A 27508-nucleotide genomic window follows, 5' to 3' on the forward strand; every position below is an offset into this window, starting at 1 on the left:
AAAGACTGGAATGCACTAACAATGATAGTTTTCGAAATGCACCAGCTAACACTGTAGGGTAGCAAACATTTCTATTAACTACTGTTGGTTGTTTCGTTTTTAATTTTGCTTATACATGTCATGTTCTAATACTGTATTTATCGTACTTTCAGCTAACATTGCATAATTAGTAATAATTGTGTATAAGCTCGTAATATATTTCATGCTTATGTCTTGTATAGCCCACTTCCCTCTCTGATGTCGAAAGGCCCTGACGGTAAATAAACAAATAAATAAATACTCAACCTTAATATTTGCACACTAACTGGGAGAGCTGCAAATTATTAACCGCATCTTGGCCATAATAGCGTTTTCTCTTGCCTTCAGTTAGCGACTGGGGCGTTCTGCTTTTTCACGTGATTACAATGGCTTGGATTACAGAAGCACCTTGATTTCGCTAGCTAATACCATCTCTAAATAAGGTTCCGGAATAATATTATCCTTCATATATAGCAGGCAGCGCTAGAGACTTCTTACTGTTCGCTTTTGTGAAAAAGAAAATGTAGAGGTAAGCATCGTGTAATTGGCATGTAACACTAAATTTCATGCGTTTAAGTTGGAAAGCGTCGCAGATGTGAGCACATCTTCCACCCACTGAGTGAAATGAAACGTTGCTGAGGCCAGTGACCGCAATTCACCGCTTGTGCTGGTGACCTAAGCACACTATGGTGTATACGGAAAGCATAAATGTGCACAAATAGTAAAGGATTGACAGAGCCTTATATCCACAAAGTGTAGTCGTAATGTCTGAAATGGCTATTTCATAGAAATTGTCACCAATCAAACACATCTTCACAATGAAACGCATTAGTGAGACAACTATATTTGCGTAGCTTCACTAGTGTTGTTTGCTTAGAATGAAACAGAGTACAGACAAAACAGCTCTCCCTTTTCCCTGCCGCATCTCGAGCTTTCGTGTTTTACGTCTCGTTAGCACTAGAATGCTGAAACAGATATTGTCAGCAATTATAAATTGCTCACCCTAGACAATTATGAGATGAAAAAAAAACTGTAAGCTTAGCAAAGTCTGCTGACACGGGCTGCAACAGGGTGAAGCTAGTTAAAATACGAGGATCACCTCGTATACGCTTTTACATTACGCGATACTTTAGTAATCATTCGAAACCTAGAAATTGTTATTGCGTGTCATTCGCGGAGATGTCAAAATGAGCATATCGTGCTGTTGTAGTTCATGTATTGTACTAGCCAATTCTAATAACATTGTGCACGCCCTTCGACGTATCTCACATATCGAAAGAGATCATTCGACAAAGAAATTATGCTTCTTTATATGTAATTCTTGTATCAAGTACACTTATGTGGCTACCTGTTTTGTCGACATTATCTACATGCACCAAAAGTCTCAGGCATTTTATGTTCACGCCTGCTCGGTTGGTTATACAGGGGGATAGCGCAATCTGAACCAAAACCAGAACTCTGTCAAAACTCACCAATATTGTGACAGAAAAACATTGAGCTCTGTGCCTGTCAGGCTGGAGTTACTTCCTCAAACTATGGCAGAAACTTCACGCTCTCAATTTGCAAAGCAAGTCGAAGCTTCGCAAGTTCGGTATTTATAAAGGGTTCCGACCCATTTTCGAAAGACTTTGCACAGACAGCAGGTTAGTTTTCTCAGATACGGGCGTGCATACCAAATCCTCTCGCTGTCAGAACAATTTAGTGCATAGCTGAAGTGGCGTCTTACGCGCACCCCGCAATGTGGCATGGCGTGTCATTTGCTGACAAGTCAAAATAGGCAGCTAAGACGTACTCAAGCCTACTGTTTAGTTTTTTTTAACGGTTAATCGTGAATCACCAAGCTGCAGGCACTGTCTCCTGTTTCTCAAATATATGTTATGGCACATTCTTAGGACTACTCACCTCAATTTTGTATTGAATTTGTGTGTCTTGAGGGTAATAGTCATCGGGATAGTTTGGACTTTCGATGTAGTCTTCTGTGTGATCCTTCGTCAATGTGATCAGCTTGCTGGGTAGAACATTTACGGCCACTGAAAATGTCCGAGTTTGTTGCCAGGTTGCACTGTAACTTTGCGCTGACTTTCTGTGTAAGTGTGACTAAAGTGAGTAACAGCACCTACAGAGAGTATATGCAATGGTACTCGGGATTCTGAACGCATGATTTATTTTTCAATCAATCAATCAATCACAAAATCAATTAATTAATTAATTTATTTATTTATTTATTCGACTTTCATTACAGCATTGTAACTCATTCATTTCCGCTGCAGCGCCGTCAAAGTTCTAAATTAATATGATATTTTTCAGTGACATCTGCCTAAATGACCGTTTGCGGTGATTTTAAGGTTTTCTTTGGCTCCTCCTTGGTATTTGGTGCTCGTAATTTTCTCATGGATATATTTATAGATATGTACAAAAAGTTGGGCCACTGGTAATTTCTAGTTTCTGTTTGTCTAGTAGAGAACTGCAGCCTCTGTGTATGCACCCGAATAAATATCTCACTGCCGGCTGCTGTCTGGCCTAGCAGACAAGTTGGGTCACAGGGCGTGGTGCAGCTTAGTATGTGCCATGACATTCTCTGCACTGGCTATGTGCAAGTGGGTGTATTCCCCAGATTATGTGTCCGTTCTTTACCCATCTCCCAAAACGAATGTGTTGCTTTGACACAAGCGGCAGGAAACCTTCAAGAACTTTACGTACATGTATACTTTTTTGCGCATGCACCTCTTATTCTAATTGGTACCTCGACGATTATAGTATATCGGCTTCTTCCTCGAGACGCAGACACACTACCTCAGCTGATGATCAGCTACCTGCAGCTGACGAGGCTGTATTCGTGTCCCTCGCTAATGGTGCTACCTCAATAACTAAAGCAAGTTTCGCGGCATTTAGATGCCGAATTGCGTTGGGTAAACGTCTGTTTGAAAGTGCCCGCTATCTTATGTGACCTTTTTAGACGTCGTGTCCACCTCCTCATACTATACGGTTTCCTGCCCCACAGACATGACGACCCAACTTTCGCCTCAACGTCACGCATCCCGCCTGCTGCTCAAAAACAGCCAGCAGCAGAGCGAACAACTTTAGGACTGCGGTGAAGCGCTCGCTTGCAGTACCATTGCGTCAAAACGCTTGTGTATAAATCGGCCATGATTAAACTCTCTGTAAATATCTTGACGGGGCAGTGCAAGCGACTAAGACGCAAGGAAGCGCAAAAATGCTGGACAATGCTTTATCGCTTGAAATATTTTTGCGATAAAATGCTCCCTCAACCACGTTTTGAAACTTTCGGCATACAACAATTGCTCAAGGGGCCCGACGGGGAAACCTCGAGATGAAGTCATACAAAGCCGAGTTGTCACATTTCCCTCAAAAAGCTGAATTTGAGAGCGCAAATAGACAGGACATTAATCCCCGTAAAGCAGAAGACTATTCAGCTTTCCACCTCGGCTCAATAAAGTGCGTAGCAGTGCCGCCTCTCGGCAGAAGCGGTAGCAGCACTTCGTTGACAGTTATTCGTGCGCTGAACAGGGTGCGTTGCGATTGGGTGACTTGGAGGCTATGGGGACATATTCTCGCACATGACATGACAGCACATGACCGGGGTAGTTGGAGAAGTATGGGACAGGCCTTTGCCCTGCAGTTGACGTAGCCAGGCTGATGATGATGATGATGATTCTCAGACAGTCACTTTCAGTGAAACTGCTGCCTTCGCATGACGTGGGGCTAAAACAGCCAATCACCACACACCAGGTGGCCGTGGCTATAGTATCGCGGAAAGTGACCGTCCCAGAATACATCCCATGGGTTTGTTGACAATTCACGATGATTCTTGAGAAAGGCCGCATGTTCTTCAGCTAAGAATGGCGCTGTGCGCAACTACGTGGTGTAGAAAGAGCTTTGAGTCGAGAACTATTTAAGTGCGTTTATGACCTGTCCCTCGGCGCTGCGAAGATTGAGGCCTTTAGGAGACACTGGTTGTTGTCAACACACGTTTAGTGGGCCTACTAAACGAGCATACGAACATTGATGGCGTACTTTTCATGATAGTGCGCTGCCAAATGCGGCTCCGAATTTCCGCCCATCAGTTGCACTTGGTGTGTTCCAAACGCATTTCTACATTCGTCGTGACATTATCAGTGTTGTGCTGCTTTTCGTGCATCATGGAATTGTGTGTTCGAACGAGATACTGTTTATTTTGGTTATTGAATTGCGGCGATACAACTAGCGATTGTTAAATGCACATCATTTGCTTGTGTCGAATGTACTAGAGTTTTTAAGGTGTCAAACCTCAAAATGTTTTTAGACGAGGATATTGTTCTAGACGTCACTTACTGCAAATCTCTTTTGCTTGCACTTAAGCACTCGTACATTATTGAAGTGGGCTGCACCTGGAATTCTTGCCCACGTTCACTGAGAAACCCGTTTCTTTTCAGCGGGGCAGTAGATAGCGTATAATTCATACTTTAAATGTTCGAATATATTTTTTCTTCCATAAATAATAACAGTGCCTGTGGACACATTGTATAATTAGGAAATTAGTTCTCCTAAATAGAATTTTTTTTTCATTCTCCTTTTAGCGCAAACTCAAAAGGGCACGTAAAGTTACAATGACGGCAATCGTTCAGTTTGCTGTGCCCTAAACAGACTGGCGGTAAAATGTATAATCGCAAAATTTGTGTGCCTACCTGAGAACATCCACAAGTCCAGCGCTACCTGCGAGGTAAAAAAAGCAAAGGAAACTAATGAGAACAGAAGGACGTGGTTCAGAAAGAATAAAATTTTAGTATTCGTTCACGTAACGCTCGAAACAACAATGTTCCTGTAGAAAGTGCGAATGTTCTTCATCAGCCGTCCATTGGTGAATTGGTGAACCGTCTGTCTCGACTTCCTGAAGAATAAAAGGTAAGTCTACTATGACGTTTTTTTAAAAACATTCCCGTGGTCGCTCGGACTCAGTGAGTATGGTATTCTGCTTGTGAACACGAAGTCCTGGGTTCCACTTCTGGCTGGGCTGGTAGAATTTGTGCCAGGGTTAAACGCAAAAACGCTCATATACCTGGATTAAGTACACATTAGGGAGTGCCTGGCAGGGAAAATTAATGCGCCGCCTGTCAGTCATCATCTATTGGCCACCTCATTATCTATGGTGCACTTTCCGGACGCTAAATTGCTGCCCGAGCTGCCCGAGCTGTATACTGTGGAGAGGCAAGTCATGTGCAAAGTGCTGGGCCAATTGGACAATCGTCCACTATAAGGACAAACACCTCTATGCCAGTGCTTCCAAAGGACCTCCGGGCCGAAGTCTTCATTCTGGATACTGAGATTCCTGCCGTCTACGGGCATTCACAATAAAACTTAAGAACGCCGCCCTGTACTACTCTATAGTGTACACGGTTTGTTTGCGCCCATAACTCTTTCTCTGAATCTCTCCCCATCCATAATCTTTCTCTTTTTATCCCCTACGACTTCCCCTGTGGAGGGCAGTCAACCAGAACTATCGCAACTTAACCTCCGTGCCTGTGTATGCATCAGTTCCCTTTCTCTCATGAATGTAAAATAATGGAACAAACAGAATGTATCCACCAAAACAATTGCGGCAGAACTCATCTCACGATGAATGGTGACGTTGTTTAATGCCATTAACACTGAAACATAGCACCAGCACACCGTACTGCCCCCACCGAAATGTGTCTTGTGTGAAGCGCATGACACATTTGTCTGATCAGTCTGACCTCTGAAGTAATCAAACACAGCATTTATCCCGCCATCTAGCGGCGTTACCAGGAAGCCCGCGAGTGGCTCTCATCTGAATATGTTGACGTGGTTTATATTTCGCCCAGCACCCGAGAAATAGGCCCGCTGCGCGCTAGGGCGCGCCCTAAAAGACCCTAATAAAGTTTTTCATCCATCCATCCCGAGAAATAGCCAATGATTTTCTTTTGCCAGTGATGGGCGGCTCGCATATCCAGTGGCACGGACAGAGTGATCGAAGTTGGCGTAAAAGAGTTTCAATAAAAAGCTCGCTGATCAAGGCTGGCCAATCACAATTCACAATAAAACTCTCATTTGAAGTACATCTTCAAATGAAACTGTTTCGTTTCATTTGAGAATGAAAAATACCCAGTGGCGCTTCAGTAGGGACCAAAGTCGGAATCAACGTGGTTCCTTGAAAAACGGCCCATACCTTGATGCACATATCCAGCGACCCAAATTGGCGTGAAAGAAGTTTATTAAAGGTCGGCACATACTCAGTGTCACATACTCAGTGGTCTACGTTGATACGATGGCTGCATTGTAACATGGGTTCCCCAGCACAGGAACGCGATGGTCCACCCGTTAGAAAATGGATGAACCAGTGATCTAAGTTGGTGAGAATACGGTTACAGATAGGAACAGAGTTACCGGAAAGTTAGTGAAGTACACTAAAGGCACAACCACAAGTGTGCGTCGGCACGCGCCGGCACGTGTCAATGCATCCAATGCTTCAAAAGTGTTGGTCGCGAACAAGGTGACGCATGGCCACGTGCGGAGATTTCGCCGACTACCGATGCTAGAATATCGGCGACGCGTCACCGGCATGCACGAACCAGAGGCCAAGAAGCCCCTGGTGCTATGCCTATGATAGCCGCCGATGCGAAGACGCCGACACCAACTATCGTCCGAGTTCTCTGGACGTTCATCACGCGCGACAATGTTCCTGAAATACAGTGCCGTGATACTAGGCCGACAAGGATGCGACCGGCGACTGTGGGTGCTGGCAGTGCTACGAGAATTTTGCCGAGTTCGAACGATGCCGACAAACCAACCTACGGATTGTCATTACGCCGGCCTCAATGCGTTTGCGTTCTAAAATGTCGTACCGATTCATGATTTCGGCAGCGCCTCAGCCTGTATGTGTATTTCGTTGGGCTCGAAATAAACGGAAACAGGCTTTCGAAGTCCTAAGTCTGGATAATTATAACTCGCTTTTCGCCGATGTTGTTTACATTAGGCGTAGGCCATGCGTATGTATCGAGTTCGTAACTGGCGAGTGAACGAGACCAACTGGGAAACCATCACACGAAATAAGTTTTTTTAGTTCCGTTCGCGCTGCAGCGAGTAGAAGCGAGGAGAGCACTCCTGACTTAAAATGGTGCGTGGTGTCGTGAAAGAACCGTGTACAATTTCAGGTGGTCAACCGCGGCTGTTTAGCTTGTGAATCATGTGGTATCAAGTAACGAAAGTTTAGCGGGCGAGCTCGGCGCAGTTTCGAGCGCCAAAGATAACTGTCAAAAGCGAAAGACACTAACTAGTAGCTTAGCAATGAGAAGTACATCTTCAGCCATGTCGCACGTTTCAGCCGACAGTGTGCTCTTCAAGTCGGCATGTCAACTTCAGTTCAGTAAATGTTAACAGTACTTCTTCACTCACTTATTTTCTAGTGCAAGCATGTTACGGTCTGCGAGGGGAAAATCGCTCGTGTAGCCCTCAAGAATGCTGAAACGCTGAGCGAAACGTGACATGCTGCTGTCATATTTCAGTCTGTGCAGAAAGAGAGAGAGATAGTAAACTTTAATGAGCACCAGCAGTTCAGTCGGCTGTGCCTAGGCCTCCCACGATGGGACGTCGAGGTCTTGCCTCTTCGCCGCTTCGTAGGCCTGCTGGGTCGCCCAGAGTTGGTCGTCGAGATGGGAGCTGAGCAGGGCGGCGTGCCATCTCGACGAGAGGGTCACGGGATTAAGGTCTTGGTATTAATGTTTGCACTCCCATAGCATGTGGGGGAGCGTTGCCAATTCAGTTTTACGGACCTTGCACGTCTGGCTCGGGTAGATGTCGGGGTATATGGTGTGATAGCGTGTGAGGGAGGGGTATGTATTCGTCTGTAACAGGAGAAGGGTGGTTGCCTGTGCCCTGTTTAACTTGCGGTGAGGGGTGGGGAAGGTTCTTCTTGCAAGGGAAAATGACTTTACAAGGTCGTTGTATCTTCTAAGGCGGTCGCGTCCTGCGGGTGCACCTGCACCGTCTCCTGCACGGTTGACTAGTCCTCGTGCTACGGAGTGTGTAACCTCGTTGAGGTTGGTGAGGTGCGGGTGGACAACGCCGGCGTGTGCTGGGATCCAGGCGAGTGTGATTTGATTTTTAGGCGAGTGCGGGGCTTGTCGTAAGATACGGAGTGATTGATGAGAAATACGACCTTTGATGTAGTTGTTGACTGCTGCGCGAGAATCACTCAGTATAGTGTGACAGGCTGGGTCAAGAGTGGCCAGAGCGATGGCTACTTCCTCGGCCGTCTCGGAATTTTTGGTAATGATGCTGGCAGCATGTCAGAGCAAGCCGCCTACTGTGGTAACCGCCGCAAAGCGCCGTCCATCTTGGTACTCAGCTGCGTCGACGAAGGTGACGCCCGCGGTGTTGGCGTAAGCTTTGATGAGGGAAGTAGCTCGTGCCTTCCTACGTTCTTTGTTGTAGTCTGGGTGCATGTTTTTCGGAATAGGGTCGGCGTGTATCCATTGCTGAATGTCGCGTGGTATTGGGTGTTACTCTCCATGTTGACGGTGGTAGGTGATATTAAGCTTGTTTAGAATGCTACGGCCCGTTTCCGTGAGAGTAAGCCGCTCTAGTTGAGATCGACGTTGGGCCTCGATTAACTCGTCTAGCGTGTTATGGATACCTAATTGTAGTAGAAGTTCCGTGCTGGTGTGGTTGGGTAGTCCTAAGGCCTGCTTATAGGCTCCTCTAATGATGATGTCCAGTTTAGTCTTTTCAGCTTTGTACCAGTTGAGAAAGGGCGCAACATAAGTAATGTGACAGACGATAAAAGATTGGACAAGGCGGATGAGGCTTTCTTCCTTCATACCCCCTCGCCGGTTGGTCACTCGTTTCAGCAGTCTGGATGTAATGGCGGTCTGTCGAAGGATCTTTGAGATAGCCGTAGAGTTAGCTCTGTTGGCTTCTATGGTCATACCAAGAACGCGTGTGCAAGGGACCACGGGTATGGGTCTGCCATCCCTCAGGTGGAGTTCGATTTCCTCGTATGGCCGTTTAGTCGTGGAGCCCCGCGGGGGGCGTCCACGGAGTGTGGGGCGGTATAGGAGAACCTCCGACTTTTCAGGGGAACAGCGGAGTCCCGTGCCTTCAAGATAATTTTCTACGATGTCAAATGCGTCTTGTAGGGCTGTTTCGATTTGGCCGTCACTGCCCTTTGCAGCCCAGATTGTAATGTCGTCGGCGTATATGGTGTGTTCAATGCCGTCGAGTTTTCGTAGTTCTTGTGCCAATCCGAGCATAACCAAATTAAACAGTATTGGGGAAATGACAGAGCCTTGCGGTGTGCCCGTGCTGCCGAGGGAGAGTTCCTCCGATCGGATGTCTCCGACCGACAGGAAGGCCTTCCGATTGGATAGAAAGTCTCTTACGTAGTTGTAAGTGCGTTCTCCAAGGTTGAGCAAGGAGATACGCTCGATGATGGTGGAGTGCCTTATATTATCGAAGGCGCACTCGAGGTCGAGGCCCAAGATCGCCTTCGTGTGACGAGATTTGCCATCTAGGATTTGATACTGAAGTTGGAGCACAGCGTCTTGGGTGAAAAGATGCTGTCTAAAGCCAATTATCGAGTGGGGGGTAAGCGCATGTGTCTTCGAGGTCAGTGTTTACACGGGTTAGGAGTGCGTGCTCCATAACCTTGCCTACACATGAAGTTAGCGATATAGGCCGGAGATTGGCGAGGCTAGATGGCTTACCGGGTTTGGGGATGAGAATTACTTTGGCCGTTTTCCAAGTCGACGGAATGGATCCCTGGCGCCAGCAGGTGTTGATGTGTTCGGTGAGTTGTTGCACCGAGGGGTCATCTAGATTTCTTAGTTTTTTATTCGTAACACCATCTGGGCCTGGCGCCGAACGGCTGTTCAGCTTATGCAGACCAGCATGAATGTCTGCCACGCTGAAGTCTTCATCAAGGGCAGGGTTGGAGGTCCCTGTGTATGGGCCGTGAAGTTGAGTGGGCCCAGATGGGATGTACTTTTGACGTAAGCTCTTCTTAATGTGGTCCTGGCCATGCGTCTTGCTTTCTGTGAATAAAAGCTAGGTGAGGCGATCTTGTTGATATGAGCGGGTGGTGGTGCTATCAATCAAATGTTTGAGGATTTTCCACGATCGGGGGTGGTGGAGTTGCCCGTCTAGAGAGTGACAGAGCTCTGTCCATAGCTGTTGATTTAGAACGTGGCAGTGAGCTTCAATTTCCTTGTTGAGAAGTGCGACCTTCCGTCTGAGTCTTCTATTGAGCCGTTGTCCCTTCCATCTAGAGAGGATGGATGATTTGGCGTCGATAAGGTGGGCGAGTCTACTGTCCATGCACTCAGTCGGGGCGTCTGGTGTGATAATGCGGGTGGCCGATTTAGTATCAGACAGCAGATCGCATGACCATGATTCTATGTCAGTAATGGGAGTGTCCGTCGTTGCTGTTATACGGCGTTTACGGAACGCATCCCAGTCCGTCCAAGTAAAGTCCCTTGTTCTTCTGATAACGGCTGGTAGGTGTGGGAGAGTAATTTCGATGATAGAGTGATCACTCCCGAGGTCGTGTTGGGTGTTGCGCCAATGGGCGTTGTCTGCGTTTTTGGTGAAAGTGAGGTCTGGCGTCGTGTCTTGTTCAGTAGAAGTGCCGAGGCGAGTGGGGAAGGCTGGGTCAGTAATGAGTGTAAGCCCGAGATCATGGGAGTCTTGCCATAAGTTACGACCTGCAGCAGAGCTGTGTCTGTAACCCCATCCTGCGTGCGGGAGATTGAAGTAACCTCCGATTATAAAGGGGCTGCTGCCTGCTATGTTAAGGGCCTTTTTGAAGAGGGTTAGAAATCGGCTATGGCGTTGAGATGGAGTATTGTAGATGTTGAGGATAAATATTCCTTCCTTTCGTTTTCTTTGCGGGATGAGCTCAATGAAGAGGTGTTCGGTGCGCCGATCGTGCAGGTCGTGTTCGATTGCGGTAATCCTTTTTCGAACGAGTGTGGAGACTCCGTGCGGAGCGTTGTTCGCAATGAAAGAGTGATATCCTGGAAGGCTGACCGGATTATTGTGTGTTTCCTGGAGCAAGATTACGTCGGGTTGACATGCAGTAGTACGGAGGTGTTGACGCAGAACGGGTTGTTTGTGGAGGTAGCCTCGAGAGTTCCACTGCCACAATGTTGTGTCAGTTTTAATGTGGGCCACGATGAAGGATAGGGGATGCCACAGGTGGCAGGGTGGCGGCGACGGTTCCTGTGGTGTCCATGGCTACGGTTGGAGCGGCGGAAGCGGTGTGCGTGAAAAGGGTTTGAATATTAGCTTCCATAGTGGTGACTCTGTGCATAAGGGCGATTAGAGAATTCTGTAAAGTTTCCACCGTGCTTTGGAGTGTCACGAGCATATCCTTGACCTCGGAGCGTACTTGGCCCTGAGCTCCTTCTTGGAGGGCTCGCTTTTTTGGGGCTGGTCTTGAGAGTTCTTCGGTTTGGCTGCTGGTAGCGGGTTCTGGGATGTTAGGTGTGGGTTGGGTTTTGAGTTGTTTGAGGGTGTGAACCTCCTGGGTAAGCTTTTCGATTAAATCACGCATAATTGCGTTTTCTTTCTTAAGGGGTTCGATGTCTGTGTTGTCTGTGTTGGGTTTAGGCATTGGGGCGGATTTTACGTGACCCTCTCGCGAGACGCCCGTCAAGTCCTCTGCGAAGCTCACCTTTTCTGAGGTATATCTGGCTCCTGGAGTTACCGTGGACCTTGATCTGGACCGACCTCGGTCCGACCTCGGTCCGACCTTGGTCTGGAGAGGGAGCGGGACCGGGACCGGTGCTTGGTCTCCATGGAGGGGAAATCTTCTGATTGAAGGGCTGAATGCTGTGCTACTCGGCGTTCTCCGAGGCGTCTTCGTATAACGTACGGCGTTTTGTATCTGGCAGTACAAGCTTTGACCTCTGTGGAGTGGGGTCCACCACACAACATGCACTTGGGTGTACACTGGTGATCTTGATCTGGGTTGCGAGCTCCGCAGCACCGGCAGATCTTGTTATTAGGGAACGGGCAAACGTCCATGCGGTGCCCGAGACGGCCGCAGTGGTAACAGATATCGATCTGTTTGCGGTACAAGGAGCATGGGAATAATGTTGCGCCATACCGAACCATGTATGGTACGTCAGGTCCGTCGAAGGCAATGACGATGGTCGTGGTGGAACCGATTCGCTTTGCGGCCAGGGCTAGAGGATTACGCTCATTTATGATGTTAGCATCGACTTGTCTGGCGTCATCGGTGAGAGGGATGCCTCTGATGACTCCTTTGGTGGTATTATCTGGGGCGGCTTCGTACGCGCTGACCTCGTGGGTTACCCCGTTGACTTGCATGGACTTGATTCTTACGTACCGGTCCGCATTTTGCGGGCTGGGCGTGCTGATCACCATAATGTTTTGCTGGTTGTTCGAGCATATTGTGTCGTTTTGATTGGCTTCTGGGCTAAGTTCCGCTGCTTGAAGAATAGCTGCAGTCACTGTAGAGCTGCCGACCTTGGTAATTTTGAGTGCTCCTTTGGGTCTGACGATGATCTTGATCTCATTTGCTGGTAGTGGGAGCATGCGCCCGGCCTTGAGAACCTGAGTTCTAACTTGCTGCCTGGGTCTATAGCGAGAGCGAGAGTCTTACGTCCTAGGTTGCTGGTCTTGGGATAGTTTTCGGCTCCGCTGCTCGTCTTGGCGACGGGCGGTACACCGACGGGAACGGGCAGTACACCAGCCCATCTCGGCGGTTAACTCTTCTGGGGAAATATCTTTGCCACATACTTGGACTTCCATGCTTCGCAGATTTGGCCAGGGGCTTGTGCGTCGTAGCAGAGCTCGCACGGACACGCGCGGGAACGTGCCAGGTAGCCTGGTAGGCCGAGCACCTGGCGCACGCGCTTAGCCTTAGCGCGGCGACGGCTTGATCCTAACACAAAAGTGGTCGCAGTCCCGGAAAAATAAATGTCCCACCTGATAACTTGGTATCTACAGAGTCCTGGTGGCCTCACGGTTCGAATGGTACAAAATTAGAGCTGGTATGCACAGAAAATAGCGGCGAAAACATCTAGAAAAGATGGAGCCGATGTAAACACAAGCTATGGACGCTGCACTTCTTCTTCTTCATGTGTAGAAAGAGAAATTTTCTGTTTGTCATTTGGGCAGCGTGCGCAATGCATAGGAGTACATGCATCATATAAGACCTATAGATGGCGGCGCGTATACCACGATTAATTCGATGCTTGCTTGAGCAGCACTGAGCCAACGAAACTGCTCCCTGATTTTGACATACTTTTTTGTTGATGGAAACAGCAGACGGTGTGAGTGTATGCTGGGAAGGAACAAAAGTGTGACCAGTGCTTTGTGTAGTCGGCATGCTTCATCTGCATGAATCGGTTCAGCTGCCTTCAACATTTTGTGGTTTAGGTGTCATAACTTGTGGACACGAAGAAGATGAACTCAAAACCAAGTTCCTAACGCATATTCGCAGAATGACTTTAATTAACAAGATAACAGTTCCACTGCGACATCATGTCGATACCACAGCGTATGCGCATTAAGTAAATAAGTTCTTAAAAGTGAGTGACTGGGCTCGCAATAACAAAGTTTATATTAGCCCTGAAAAAGATATGACCATGCGTATCAGCGACCACAAACCTGTTGCGTACCCAATCTACGTCCTCGGAGACAACCCTAGAAGACCGTTCGGCCCCTTCCCATTATTTGTCTACATTCAGTCCATTTTACGGCTTTGCCGCACACGTCACCAACACTGTATCTAAGGCTCGTCACATTCTGGTGATTGTGTCTCGTGTATCGCTTCCTTGTGTACCTGAGGTTTTCAGAACACTGCGCTTACTCATTCTAGTAAGGCTTGAGTATAGTCCCTGTACCAAGCTCGCGCATGTACAGCTCGACACCTCAACTTCATGCTTATATCTAGCATACAGAGCTTCCTCTCCATGCCATTGGCCAGTCGAACTCCTGTTCATTGCGAACGGAATGAATTTGCCATCCTGCGTGTTGTCCACCCGTCGACTGCCCTCTGCTTTCCCTGTATATGGGGATGACGTGCACTGCGAGTTGGCAAGGCACGCGCACGCTTGCGTGTGGTGTGTGCGTGTGTGTGCACGTGCGTGCGTGTGCGTGCGTGTGCGTGTGTGTGTGTGTGTGTGTGTGTGTGTGTGTGTGTGTGCGTGTGTTTGTGGACGTATGTCTTTGCACCCTGCAAATTCATCCTCCTGAGGATTTGCTATCACACGATCTCGCGTACATGCCTCACCGTTTCTTCAGCCTTGCGAGCTATCTAGAGTGCTATGTTTACCGCTATTATTATAAATATTACTATTATAATATTATTGTTGTTGTTGTTGTTGTTCTTGTTGTTCATAGAATGATCACTACTACCATATTGAATGCGCGAGAGCCAGCATGAAATGTAATTCAACATAATTGTGGAGCTTCATGCGCTCTCACTCTTGTAAAGAGAGCGCCGAAGCTGTATGCTTTCCTCATGAAAATGGTAATGTCTGGAACAATGCTGAGGCCTTTGCAGAACATTTATGTTCAGTATATGGCGTAAAACTCCTTCAAGGAACCTTTCTTCTCAGTCTGGCACGATGTGTACGCTATCAGTCAGTCAAGACCTTGTTTTCAAGTGTACCAAAGCCTCAAAGCTTCCCTTTCTTGTCGTGCTGATGATATTCCTGCCGTACTACTTAACAGGTATGAAAGCGTACTTGTCCGTGTTCTCACAAGGTTCTTCAATAGTTTCCTAAAGGGTTATACGTTTTCTAGCACTTGGAAAGTAGCATGGATTTTGCCCGCGCACAAATCGGGGGCTAGAAGTGTAGTTACTAACTATTAGCTCATATATATTCTTTACACTGCGTCAAAAGTGTTTGCATCAGTCTTACACTCCCGGCTATCTCTTATTTCTAATATTAATAGATTTTCCGCATGGCTCTGTATGCCAACGACTTAAAGCTATTTGACTGTAAATAATGTTCCCGGCTGGACTGATTTCCGTGAAGACAATTCTGCTTTCGAAAATTGGTGCAGGAACAATAAGGTACTCTTAAAAGCTTTTAGCACTAGGGTATTAAATTATACGCTGAGACCCCCGTCATGATATGCCGCACTGCCCAGGGTCAATGAAATGAGATATGTTAGCCTGTGCTTCGACAAGGCGCTAAGTTGCTTTTCACACGCTAAATATGCACAACGTGTCCTTCACGCTCTTAGAATTGTATCTCGTATAATGGATGATTTCCACTCACCTACTCTGTTTTTGTAGTTATATTCTGCTGCGTGCCTTCCACTACTAGAGTATGCCTCTGTAGGTTGGGGTGCAACGTGGAAATATAGTTATAGCCTCCCTGACCGCCACCAGAATAAATTGATACCTATCTTTATATTCCCTTTTGTCAATGTGGCGACCATAGTCAAGCCCTTCTACCTATACCTCAGACTCACACCTGTGAAGTCAAGACTTATTAAATCCGACCTTTTGTTCCTATATAAGGTGGCGCATGACATTACATATTTCCCAAAGCTTCTAGATCATGTGCAATTTTTCGTTCCTCAACAGTATACCATGCAACATTGCGCATTTCATGTCTGGCCTTGTTGCATTTAAGATTGTCCTTGGTCATCATCATCATCATCAGCCTGGTTACGCCCACTGCAGGGCAAAGGCCTCTCCCATATTTCTCCAACAACCCCGGTCATGTACTAAGTGTGGCCACGCCGTCCCTGCAAACTTCTTAATCTCATCCGCCCACCTAACTTTCTGCCGCCCCCTGCTTCGCTTCCCTTCCCTTGGGATCCAGTCCGTAACCCTTAATGACCATCGGTTATCTTCCCTCTTCATTACGTGTCCTGCCCATGCCCATTTCTTTTTCTTGATTTCAACTAAGATGTCATTAACTCGCGTTTCTTCCCTGACCCAATCTGCTCTTTTCTTATCCCTTAACGTTACACCTATCATTCTTCTTTCCATAGCTCGTTGCGTGGTCCTCAATTTGAGTAGAACTCTTTTTGTAAGCCTCCAGGTTTCAGCCCCATAGGTGAGTACTGGTAAGACACAGCTATTATATACTTTTCTTTTGAGGGGTAATGGCAACATGCTGTTCATGATCTGAGAATGCCTGCCAAACGCACCCCAGCCCACTCTTATTCTCCTGATTATTTCCGTCTCATGATCCGGATCCGCGGTCACTACCTGCCCCAAGTAGGTGTATTCCCTTACGACTTCCAGTGCCTCGCTGCCTATTGTAAATTGCTGTTCTCTTCCGAGACTGTTAAACATTACTTTAGTTTTCTGCAGATTAATTTTTAGACCCACTCTTCTGCTTTGCCTCTCCAGGTCAGTGAGCATGCATTGCAGTTGGTCCCCTGAGTTACTAAGCAAGGCAATATCATCAGCGAATCGCAAGTTACTAAGTTACTCTCCATTAACTTTTATCCCCAATTCTTCCCAATCCAGGTCTCTGAATACCTCCTGTAAACATGCTGTGAATAACATTGGAGAGATCGTATCTCCCTGCCTGACGCCTTTCTTTATTGCGATTTTGTTGCTTGCTTTATGGAGGACTACGGTGGCTGTGGAGCCGCTATAGATATCTTTCAGTATTTTTACATACGGCTCGTCTACACCCTGATTCCGTAATGCCTCCATGACTGCTGAGGTTTCGACAGAATCAAACGCTTTCTCGTAATCAATGAAAGCTATATATAAGGGTTGGTTATATTCCGCACATTTCTCTATCACCTGATTGATAGTGTGAATATGATCTATTGTTGAGTAGCCTTTACGGAATCCTGCCTGGTCCTTTGCTTGCCAGAAGTCTAAGGTGTTCCTGGTTCTATTTGCGATTACCTTAGTAAATAGTTTGTAGGCAACGGACAGTAAGCTGATCAGTCTATAATTTTTCAAGTCTTTGGCGTCTCCTTTCTTATGAATTAGGATTATGTTAGCGTTCTTCCAAGATTCCGGTACGCTCGAGGTCATGAGGCATTGCGTATACAGGGTGGCCAGTTTTTCTAGAACAATCTGTCCACCATCCTTCAACAAATCTGCTGTTACCTGATCGTCCCCAGCTGCCTTCCCCCTTTGCATAGCTCCCAAGGCTTTCTTTACTTCTTCCGACGTTACCTTTGGGATTTCGAATTCCTCTAGACTATTTTCCCCTCCATTATCGTCGTGGATGCCACTGTTACTGTATAAATCTCTATAGAACTCCTCAGCCACTTGAACTATCTCATCCATATTAGTAATGATATTGCCGGCTTTGTCTATTAACGCATACGTCTGATTCTTGCCGATTCCTAGTTTCTTCTTTATTGTTTTTAGGCTTCCTCCATTCCTGAGAGCATGTTCAATTCTATCCATATTGTACTTCCTAATGTCAGCTGTCTTACGCTTATTGATTAACTTCGAAAGTTCTGCCAGTTCTATTCTAGCTGTAGGTTTAGAGGCTTTCATACATTGGCGTTTCTTGATCAGATCTTTCGTCTCCTGCGATAGTTTGCTGGTATCCTGCCTATTGGAGTTACCACCGACTTCAATTGCACACTCCTTAATGATGCCCACGAGATTGTCGTTCATTGTTTCAACACTAAGGTCCTCTTCCTGAGTTAAAGCTGAATACCTGTTCTGTAGCTTGATCTGGAATTCTTCTATTTTCCCTCTTACCGCGAACTCGTTAATCGGCTTCTTATGCACTAGTTTCTTCCGTTCCCTCCTCAGGTTTAGGCTAATTCGAGTTCTTACCATCCTGTGGTTACTGCAGCGCACTTTGCCGAGCACGTCCACATCTTGTATGATGCCAGGGTTAGCGCAGAGTATGAAGTCTATTTCATTTCTAGTGTCACCGTTCGGGCTCCTCCACGTCCACTTTCGGCTATCCCGCTTGCGGAAGAAGGTATTCATTATCCTCAAATTATTCTGTTCCGCCAACTCTACTAATAACTCTCCCCTGCTATTCCTAGCGCCTATGCCATATTCCCCCACTGCCTTGTCTCCAGCCTGCTTCTTGCCTACCTTGGCATTAAAGTCGCCTATTAGTATAGTGTATTGAGTTTTGACTCTACCCAACGCCGATTCCACGTCTTCATAGAAGCTTTCGACTTCCTGATCATTATGACTGGATGTAGGGGCGTAGACTTGTACAATCTTCATTTTGTACCTCTTATTAAGTTTCACAACAAGGCCTGCCACCCTCTCGTTAATGCTATAGAATTCCTGTATGTTACCAGCTATATTCTTATTAATCAGGAATCCGACTCCTAGTTCTCTTCTCTCCGCTAAGCCCCTGTAGCACAGGACGTGCCCGCTTTTTAGCACTGTATATGCTTCTTTTGGCCTCCTAACTTCACTGAGCCCTATTATATCCCATTTAGTGCCCTCTAATTCCTCCAATAGCACTGCTAGACTCGCCTCACTAGATAACGTTCTAGCGTTAAACGTTGCCAGGTTCATATTCCATTGGCGGCCTGTCCGGAGCCAGTGAATCTTAGCACCCTCTGCTGCGTTGCAGGTCTGACCGCCGCCGTGGTCAGTTGCTTCGCAGCTGCTCGGGACTGAGGGCCGGGGTTTGATTGTTGTGTTCATATAGGAGGTTGTGGCCAAGTACTGCACCAGGGTGGCCAATCCTGCTCTGGTGAGGGAGTGCGTTACCGGTTCTGGTCACCGGGATCAGGCCACACTCCAGGCCTGTTTGTGCAATTTTATCAACACGCGGATTTTTTTTTTCCAGTGGAAAATTTCGGGCACCGGGATTCGAACCACGGACCTCTTGCACGCGAGGCGGGTGTTCTAACTCTACGCCACCGCTGCACCCTGTCCTTGGTATGGCGGCTTGACTCCAAAGACAAGTAATGCGAATTATGCCTGTGTTGACATATTTTAGAGTTAATTTCTTGTGTTTTGTATATATGTAGATAATCATGTTGTGTGATTAGTTCCCTTTTACGCTTCCTCGTGTTTTTTTCCTTGTTTGTTTCTCTATTTCGCATTGTTCTGTCTACTAAATTGGTGTTCCCTCTACATTTTGTCTCGTAGTTACCTTTTAGGTGCAACAGTACGAAGCTCTTTGGCGCGTGTAGCTTTATTGTAGTGGGCACTATTATAAGCATTAGATTGATTGATTGATTGCTTGCTTGATTGATTGAATAATGATGATTATTGTTATAGGATAAAATTCAGTATTGTAAGTGTGTAGTAGTATATTATTTCAGTGCACTAGCTTTTTGTGCAATATTGTTATAGTGCAAGAATCTTTTTAAAGCATCAATTAAGAAGCGCAGTCAAACGCTATGTGCCTGATAATATATATTGCGCTATTTATTTCGTCTGAGGCTTAACAACGGTTCGCTACCGTGTCCAGTGTTGTGAAATAAATTAAAATGGCAGAGCAATTATTGCATGCCTCCCAGAACAACTTGAATGTCTTTCTCATTAACAAATCACATTAGGCTGAAAACAAAGTGGAATTTTTCATATTTCCCGTGGTGACTTGAACTGTATAAACTGGGAAAATACCAAGTTTATATACATATCTGCATTATGAAAAGTAGCTGCTCCCATATATTTGAATAAGTGCTTCAGTAGTACGGTTTCGCAACGGGGCGCGAAATACATCTATTGAAACCCTCCGATCCTCAAGTTTGCGACAAAGCCATGACGGTCGTCGCAGTCGCGAGCTCGCATTACCGCCTCGCTGCGGCCGCATCCATGCTCACCACGCAAACCGAAGAAGGAGAATAAACGGCCATCGCTTTGGCATACGCGGCTGCCAATGCATACTGCATCATCAGCGACTCAAAAAACAGCCATTCGCAACTACACAAAAGGACCGACAGCGCCCCAAGCGCAGAAGATACTCTCTGGCACTCCTCCATCAAGGCAACGCTGCGTGCATCTGGGCCCTTGGTCACTCGGGTCTGGCTGGAAATGAAGCCGCCCACGAGGCTGCCCGAGCTCTCGCCCACCGGGCGCATCATCCTTTTCCTGATTCTTCCGATCCTGACCAGCCCTCGGCTCTGCATCGCGGTCACGCGCGGGACCGAATGGCCACCTTCAGAGAAATTCTCGTCTACTACCGCAGAGAGCAGTTACGCTACCCCCCCCCCCCCCCCCGCAGCACACAAAACACAGAATAAATAGCATTCCACCGCTTGGCGACTCCTTCAGACGCAAACTTTCCCGAACCCCGTGCTTTAAAACCGCATTTACACCGATGCATACCCCCACTCTGCAAAGCGTGCTAGGTCTGCGCTGACCATGATCACATCATTTGGCAATGCCCCAAAGCCTCACCAACCAACACCTACCGCACTAACACACGCATCATAACTACGGCCGAGCAATGGGAAACTTTGCTGCTCAGCTTGGACCCAGAGGAGCAGCTCTGGGCCGTCCGGATTGCCGAAGACGCCGCCAGAAAGGAAGGACTGGCCGCCGTCTGAAGAAGGGGGGGAGGGGGGAGACTGGCGGTTATTCTCCCGACCCCCGCCATTCCTGGATCCCATCAAGGACATAGTAAAGTTATATCTATCTCAATTTGCACTGTCTGATGGTATGCCATTTTATTGATGTGTAGACAGACAGACTTGACACGTTGGAATCTGTTACCATAGAACATGGTCTTTCCACAGTGACAATTTTTCTAGCTATGCACTGAATGCCGCTCAATGTGAAGGCCGGCCTCCCTATGGGGTGCTGATGCTACAGAACAGCCTAGAAAAATAATTGAGATGCTCCATTGTCAAGATTAGACAGAACTAAGGAACGGGAGGAGACGAGCTACAAATATGGTAAATTTTAGCTGTTCTATATGTTTCTTTGTTAGTCCTACAGCAGCTTCAATTCTGTTTAGCTGATATTCTCAGAACCAAATTTTTGCGTTCGTTTCATACACCAATAATCGTAATTATATTTGTATTAAAGAAATTTAACGACACTTTGTTGCGCATGTAATTCCTGCATAGTTGGCGGTGCAACGAGTTACCAAAAATGAGATCATAGGACAGCTTTGCATATATGGCATGGCCGTGCAGCTGTTAGCAAAACAATCTTGCAGGCAGACGATGATGCGGGCAGTGGACGCAAGCGCCGATCTCGATGTCTTGTGCACGACTGTTGCTTCAAAGGTAAAAGGAAACTGTTGAGGGCAGGGGCACATTCATTAAGCAAACTTGCGTTTATATCTAAAAGAGCATACAGATCACTAACTTACTGTTTCAAGCTAAGTTTGCAGCAGGCTGTTTTAGGCCGGACTTGGGCGGTTGAAGACAAGATGGCCAAGCAATAGTGCCTCTCAGCCGAGGAGCGAGTGTCGGTGCGCATCAGAGCTTCAGTGGTTGCGGTTCACATTCCCCCCAACCGACGCGAAGCGACATGTGCCAGTGATTGGGCCTTAAATTGACACTTGCATTGAAATATTCAATTAGCCCCAATTGGCTTAAGTCCCCATGAAATGAAGGTGTTTTGCTACATCGGTTGAGAGCGTAGTAAAACGATTTGATTCTTTAGATTTTCATGGAACGAAGGAGTAGCGGAAGCTGTAAGTCATGCAGAATGGGACCAGAACCCTATTTGTTGTCAGCACGTGATGAGACGAACTGGGAAGGACAGGCGAGTTTGTCAGTAAGTGAACGATGCATCACTTTTATAAGGTAGAGAAGCACCCTTACACGCAGATTATGGACAGCACAGCTCTAAATAATCTATGACGTAATCGTGTCCATGAAAAGTAGCATGAAGAGGCAAAGACATTCACATACGCAGATACCGTCACCCCTGGACATTCTCATCCACCGACGCAATGTTTACTTTCAAAGCACTGTTCTTTACCTCTATAAAGATGGATTGATACAGAAGATAAAATGTTACTCTCCATGGCAGGTTTACTTTTTTAGTTTCGAGATGTGTAGCCAGTACTTATGTAGGTAATGTGATGCATCACCACCATTGTACCTGCAAGTGCTCAAATTGTGACGTAGCAGTGATGGTGAAAGCAGCGGTAAAAACTGTGAATAACTTACCTAACTTGTTATTGGGTGAAGCTGTGCCCACAAAAACAAGTTACACTCAAAGCGCAACGATAGCGTCGAACACAGTCAGCGATCGTCGAAATCGGATCTGCCGGTTAAGCGCATCGGCTTTTAAGCATGAGTGATCGAAGGATCGAAATTATTCGCTTGTGCCCACGTGTCTTCCAGAAACTACTACACAATTCGCGTCGCACACGCGATCAGATTACACAGGTTCATGTGAAAAGAGACAAGGGATAGAACCACCGTTAACATTCCAGCAAGTTTCAATCATGCGGATGCGTCTTGCGCTGAGCGATAACTTTAGGTTGTTGGTAAATGAAGTTCAGTTCCTGAATAAAGGATAAATAAGTACACGTGCCAGCGCCCCCCTTTTAAAAAGCACCGTCCCGATGCTTCAACCTAATACGAAAGTGAAAACAAAACCATTCATAATAATAAAGCCAACTGAGCTACCTCTCTTCATTTAGTTGAGCTTTCATTATTAATAATGCTAATACCTTCATGGAGAATATTGTGGCTTTGTTTTAAGCATTTTTATTAATATGTGCATTGTCTGAGGCCCGCCGTAAAATGCTTCACTAGCACTTGAAGGACACCGTCGTATTCGCTGCGTATTGCCTTGGCTTTGGCGTTTTTTGACCTTGTAGATATTGCGCCATAAGGGCCGATCAATCTTCACCCCACCTTGCTTTCGTAATTAACCCAAGCAATAACGACATATGGAATTCGTTTTCACCTTGAAAAGTACTCATCGAGTATAAAACTTTCCTATCGTTTTCAAAATGCGTTTGGTAGGTTCGAAAAGGGCAGCTGTTCCCTTGAGGAGTGTGCTTCAGGAGGTGGTGCTATTTTGTTTTGCTTCTATATTTCCCAGCGCTTAATCCGATGCACTTCATAAAACGACGCCTCCTAATTCGTACGCAGTTGTACGAGAAACCATTCGTTTGAGAAAAACTACAGCTTTCAGTCTCAGCTTAACTCGGAGACATGAACGGTAGCTGACAGCTACATATGAATCACTGCGCGACTCGACGCAGAAAACGAGCATGTGGAGCAGGTGGCATTCATTGAATGTTGCACGGTCTCCTGAAATCGCCAATGTTGACTCCTCTCTACGGCAGACAGTGCATATAGCGCGCAGCCGAGAATTGAAAGAGCGATTGTGTCTGCGAGAGCTGTCAACTTGAGCGTGTTTCTGCTGTGGGTTAAAGGGCGCCGGCTGTGCGGTTAACGTCACTGCGACGATCGTTAAAGGTTACTCTGCACTCACGGCCGCGAAGCTTCTATAGGGACCAGGAGTGAAGCTGAGTGCCGTAAAACAAGTGACAATTCTCTTGCCCTTCTCTGAAGCAACTTACAAGTGATTCCTGCATATGACGGCTTGGCGACCTGTGACATACAAGAGGTCAGTCACGGTAGCTGTGCCCCCATGATCTACACCTCTTTCACTTCTTCTGACTTCTGTCTAAGGACGTGCCCTTAGCAGCTATGGCAAAACGAAAACAACTCGATGCTTTATCAAAGTGGAATGATTGGCGCTATCTGTGAGCTTTATTTTGCGATAGCAATTCCACCGGCACTCTACATCCGTTCGCACTTCCAATACCGTCGTGCTGTCTTTGAACCGACGGTGCATTTGCGGCCCTGCGCAAGGAAGGCTAGGAGCCTTCCAGAGACGCGCAGTGTATGTGGCTGCAGAAACGACCGAAACAAACGCATTCGCCGTTACCCACCACTCAATCAGCTTTTCTGGAGCCTGGAAATCGGGCACGCGTCCCCTGTTGGTATTATACGCACTCACATTGAACGTTAAAGGGAGCTGTGTGTATGCGGAGCATCCACTTGGCTAAGCGGAACAGGTCGTAAATGTCGGGCTAAGTCTAATCCTTTCATATGGCGTAAACAAATGCCGACGGTTTTTTTCATTGTTATTTTCCCCTGCGCCTACAAGATGCGACGCCAATAACGCCGTTGGAATTTCCCGTCACTCGAGCGCTGTGCCACACCGTGTTACTGTCATGGCGATGTTACCGCTCCGTAGTAGTGGTTGTGTCATGTGCTGCATCTGACCGCATCATCCCTGCACATTCTTAAAACGCTGTGCGTGGAAATCTAGCGCAACGCTAAATCTTGCTATCGTTTCGAGTGCTTTGCTTTCGGGCTTAACTGCGAATTAAAATGGTGCTTGTCTACAAACCACGCAAATGATTTGTGACCATGGTTTCTGGATTTTGCTTCTGTCTTGTTAAATAGGTCACAGATGTAAAAAAAACAATTGCAGCTCATTCAACGAGTTGGGATATATATACAGGGAAGCTTTGTGTGAGTGCCTAAACAGTCGAAACACGAGTATACGCACATACGCACGCACACACACAGACACACACAGAAGGACGGCCGCACAGAAATTATACACAGCACAGTTAAGCGGAGTTGCTGAGTACTAGCGAGTACAACGGAGGCCTTGAACGGATCATGGTTTGAGAGGCAGCATGCGCATACCTGCGCATGCTGCCTCTCAAACCATGGTGCGTTCCATGATGGATTAGAAATGCGCTACATGCGTATACGCACGTAGCGCATTTCTAATCCATTCTATCTGCAAGAAGTGCTTACTTCGTCAATACTATGCAGCCGCGGATGCGCTAAGGCGAGCTTTTTGGTTCTTTCTTTTCTTTGCCCGGCATGACCGGCGCCGTCGCCTGAGCGAATGCGCGGAGGAGAGCGCCATCAGGTCGCGCTGCAAGTTACCCAACGGCTTCCGTGCTCCGCTGTAATTGGTTAGCCTATTCGGCAAGGAAACAGCCAGACCGCAGGCACGGTTACGAAACCCGGTGACCTTTGCAAACAAAAGCTCCGTTTTTAAATAAATCAATTACTTTCCGATGGTGGGTTGAACTCAGCCCCCCGCGCACGTATACTTCTATCGCACGTATACATCTATCGTGCCATCGCCAACTGACTCATGGGGATGATCATATATGTATCATGTATTGCGTAGCACTGGTGCGCGGAGGCAGATGCGCGCGTGCCAATATTGATTAGGCCAAGGACACAGAAATCACATTGGCAAATTAACCGCTTTACTAAAGCTTTGCTTCGCGTAGACTCAAAGGTGTGTGTTAGATGTGCATACCTGCTATTAGGCTCTGACTTATTAAACAAAGTTCACTAATTTCATACTGCCCTACTGCATGAAAGAATGCTTAAATAAATCATGTCTGAAGGGATAAGGAGAAAAACAGCTCAAGTTTTACAAGAAATCGCATATATTTCCCCGAGTCGTTATTTTACTTTTTGCTACTGTCTGTTTTCACGGCACTATTCTTGAGTTGTAGCTCAGCTCAGGATATGCTAAGACACGCGTATAGTATCTGAAATTTGTTGAACGCTGTCTATTGCATGGGAAGCGTGTTTTAACAGATTGTGCGCGTTCCACGCCACATGAGAATATGTCGTCACTTGAGAAGTAAGATCAGATTTCATGACCGACGAATGTGTTCACCGCTATAATGGTTATTTGAGTGCGGCTTAGTTTCTGGGCTGAAGTTCCCGCAATAAGCAGTTTAAAGAATGAATGAAACAAACAGAAAAGGCCCTGCAATATAAATGTACTGTAGGCACTACAGCCCTCAAACCAGGCTGTGAAGTCCGAATGACTTCTGGCTATAGGTATGTTAATGTGGCAAATCAGGGCTCGCAACTTCCTCCAGGCTGCGGCTCGTCATATCTTTTCGATATTTGTAGTGATTGAGGCCAGTCAGCTATGTCAATCAAGCTAAATGTCAGCGAGTGGCTTTTACCCCCAAGAGTGTTGATATTTCACAAATGATGACAACCGATCTTTCACAGAACGCTGCTTGCCCCATCGAAAGTTCGCCACGCTGAAGCAGGAGAGAACAGCTGCAGAACAAATTTTCTCCTCTTTAAACTCAGAACAAAGAATGATGTTCAACACACAAAGGCTGCACACTTTTCTTCGTGCTGTCCAAAACAGAAATTAAAGTTCCGCTGCCCCTCCCTGCTAAGGTCAACTTTTCTATTTTACCCAGGATACTGCAAGTTCTTGGCGATTTTATTTATTAAGATCGAAACTTTTTTCTGCCAGTTAGGTATTGTTGACTTTATGTCTTATGCTTTTAATCTGGCTGCCACATAGAATTAGTTCATTCCTGCATTTCTTGCGCGTACAATTATCCGCAGCTTCCGGTATGGAAATGAGAATGATGTTTACACTTTCTTTTCAATGCGATGTCCCTTTTTGGCAACTCCACTCATCTTGCGGCATGACACTATGTATGTATGTATGTATGTATGTATGTATGTATGTATGTATGTATGTATGTATGTATGTATGTATGTATGTATGTATGTATGTATGTATGTATGTATGTATGTATGTATGTATGTATGTATGTATGTATGTATGTCGCGATGTCGGATGTCTCGCCGCGATTGCTTAGTGGCTATGTTGGAGGCTGCAAAGGAGGAGGCCGCGGGATTGAATCCCGGCCGCGGTGGCCGCATTGCGATGCTGTCAGAATGCGAAAACACGCGTGTATTTAGGTGCACATTAAATAAGATCAGTCGGTTCTAATGTCTGCCGTCGCCCACTACAGCTTGCCTCATCATCGAACCGTGGTTTTGACACGTAAAACGCCAGAATGAAATTTTTCACAGACACACATACACACATACACACACGCACACACACATATATATATATATATACATACGTACAAGTTGACGATAATTTCCCCACAAAGTCGGCAGAACCCATATCTCTATGACTATACTCGACGGTAATGATCTTAACATTGAATCAATCTAGCGACACAACGTGTATCGCTGTCGCCAATTCGAGTTATATATGAGACGTGTACTGCAGCAGCACTCCTCTTCGTGCTTCCCTAAAAGCACACGGGGCCATTTAGCGGCGTGGAGCTCGCAAGCAGAGCGCAAAGTCACCTTTCTCTCAGACACTCTCTTTTCAAGAGAAGCCTGCTCCTCACTCTTTTCTGGAAGCTGTATTTCATAATATAGCAGATTCCCATAAGCAGCTATTATTGGCCAATAGGTGACATCAATCATGAAGGGTATTTGGATGAGTGCGCTTCTTCCTATTGTTACTGTGCATAAGTGTTGGTGCAGTTTAATGAGCACGCTGAAGTAAGCGAAATTCTGCTTTCGAATTTCGCGTTTCCAGAAGGAGCTAACTAGCGTATGCTCACGCTCGGTCGCAGACGCCTGCGTATAAGACTTTGGCCACTCTGCTTATTGTTGTTGTAGACGTCGGGCCTCGCCAATTTCGACTAGGTTTGAACGATATGCTAGCCTATAACCACGCGAAACTCATGGCCATACCACATGCGTGCTTGCCAGCGCATGCTAACTCTTGGCCGCTCCTGGTTAGACGTCTCGGCAGATTTCGCTACGT

General features: G+C 46.6%; 1 protein-coding gene across 5 annotated transcripts in view; it reads right to left on the bottom strand.

Annotated features, from left to right (window-relative positions):
- LOC135911198 (clotting factor G beta subunit-like) overlaps positions 1-27508 on the bottom strand; it is an 84866-nt gene that overhangs the window by 52925 nt on the left and 4433 nt on the right. For 2 of the 5 annotated variants that reach the window (XM_065443389.1, XM_065443388.1), the window contains exons 2-3: positions 4704-4731; positions 1921-2048 (exon numbers count right to left, since the gene is read on the bottom strand). In XM_065443389.1, the coding sequence (XP_065299461.1) occupies positions 1921-2048; positions 4704-4731 (156 nt within the window). Of the gene's footprint in view, positions 1-1920; positions 2049-4703; positions 4732-27508 lie in introns of those variants that run through there. The other 3 variants (XM_065443392.1, XM_065443390.1, XM_065443391.1) reach the window with 2 other exon arrangements.

The sequence above is a fragment of the Dermacentor albipictus genome, chromosome 5 (assembly GCF_038994185.2).
Source record: "Dermacentor albipictus isolate Rhodes 1998 colony chromosome 5, USDA_Dalb.pri_finalv2, whole genome shotgun sequence".
In the NCBI taxonomy this organism is placed as follows: domain Eukaryota; kingdom Metazoa; phylum Arthropoda; class Arachnida; order Ixodida; family Ixodidae; genus Dermacentor; species Dermacentor albipictus.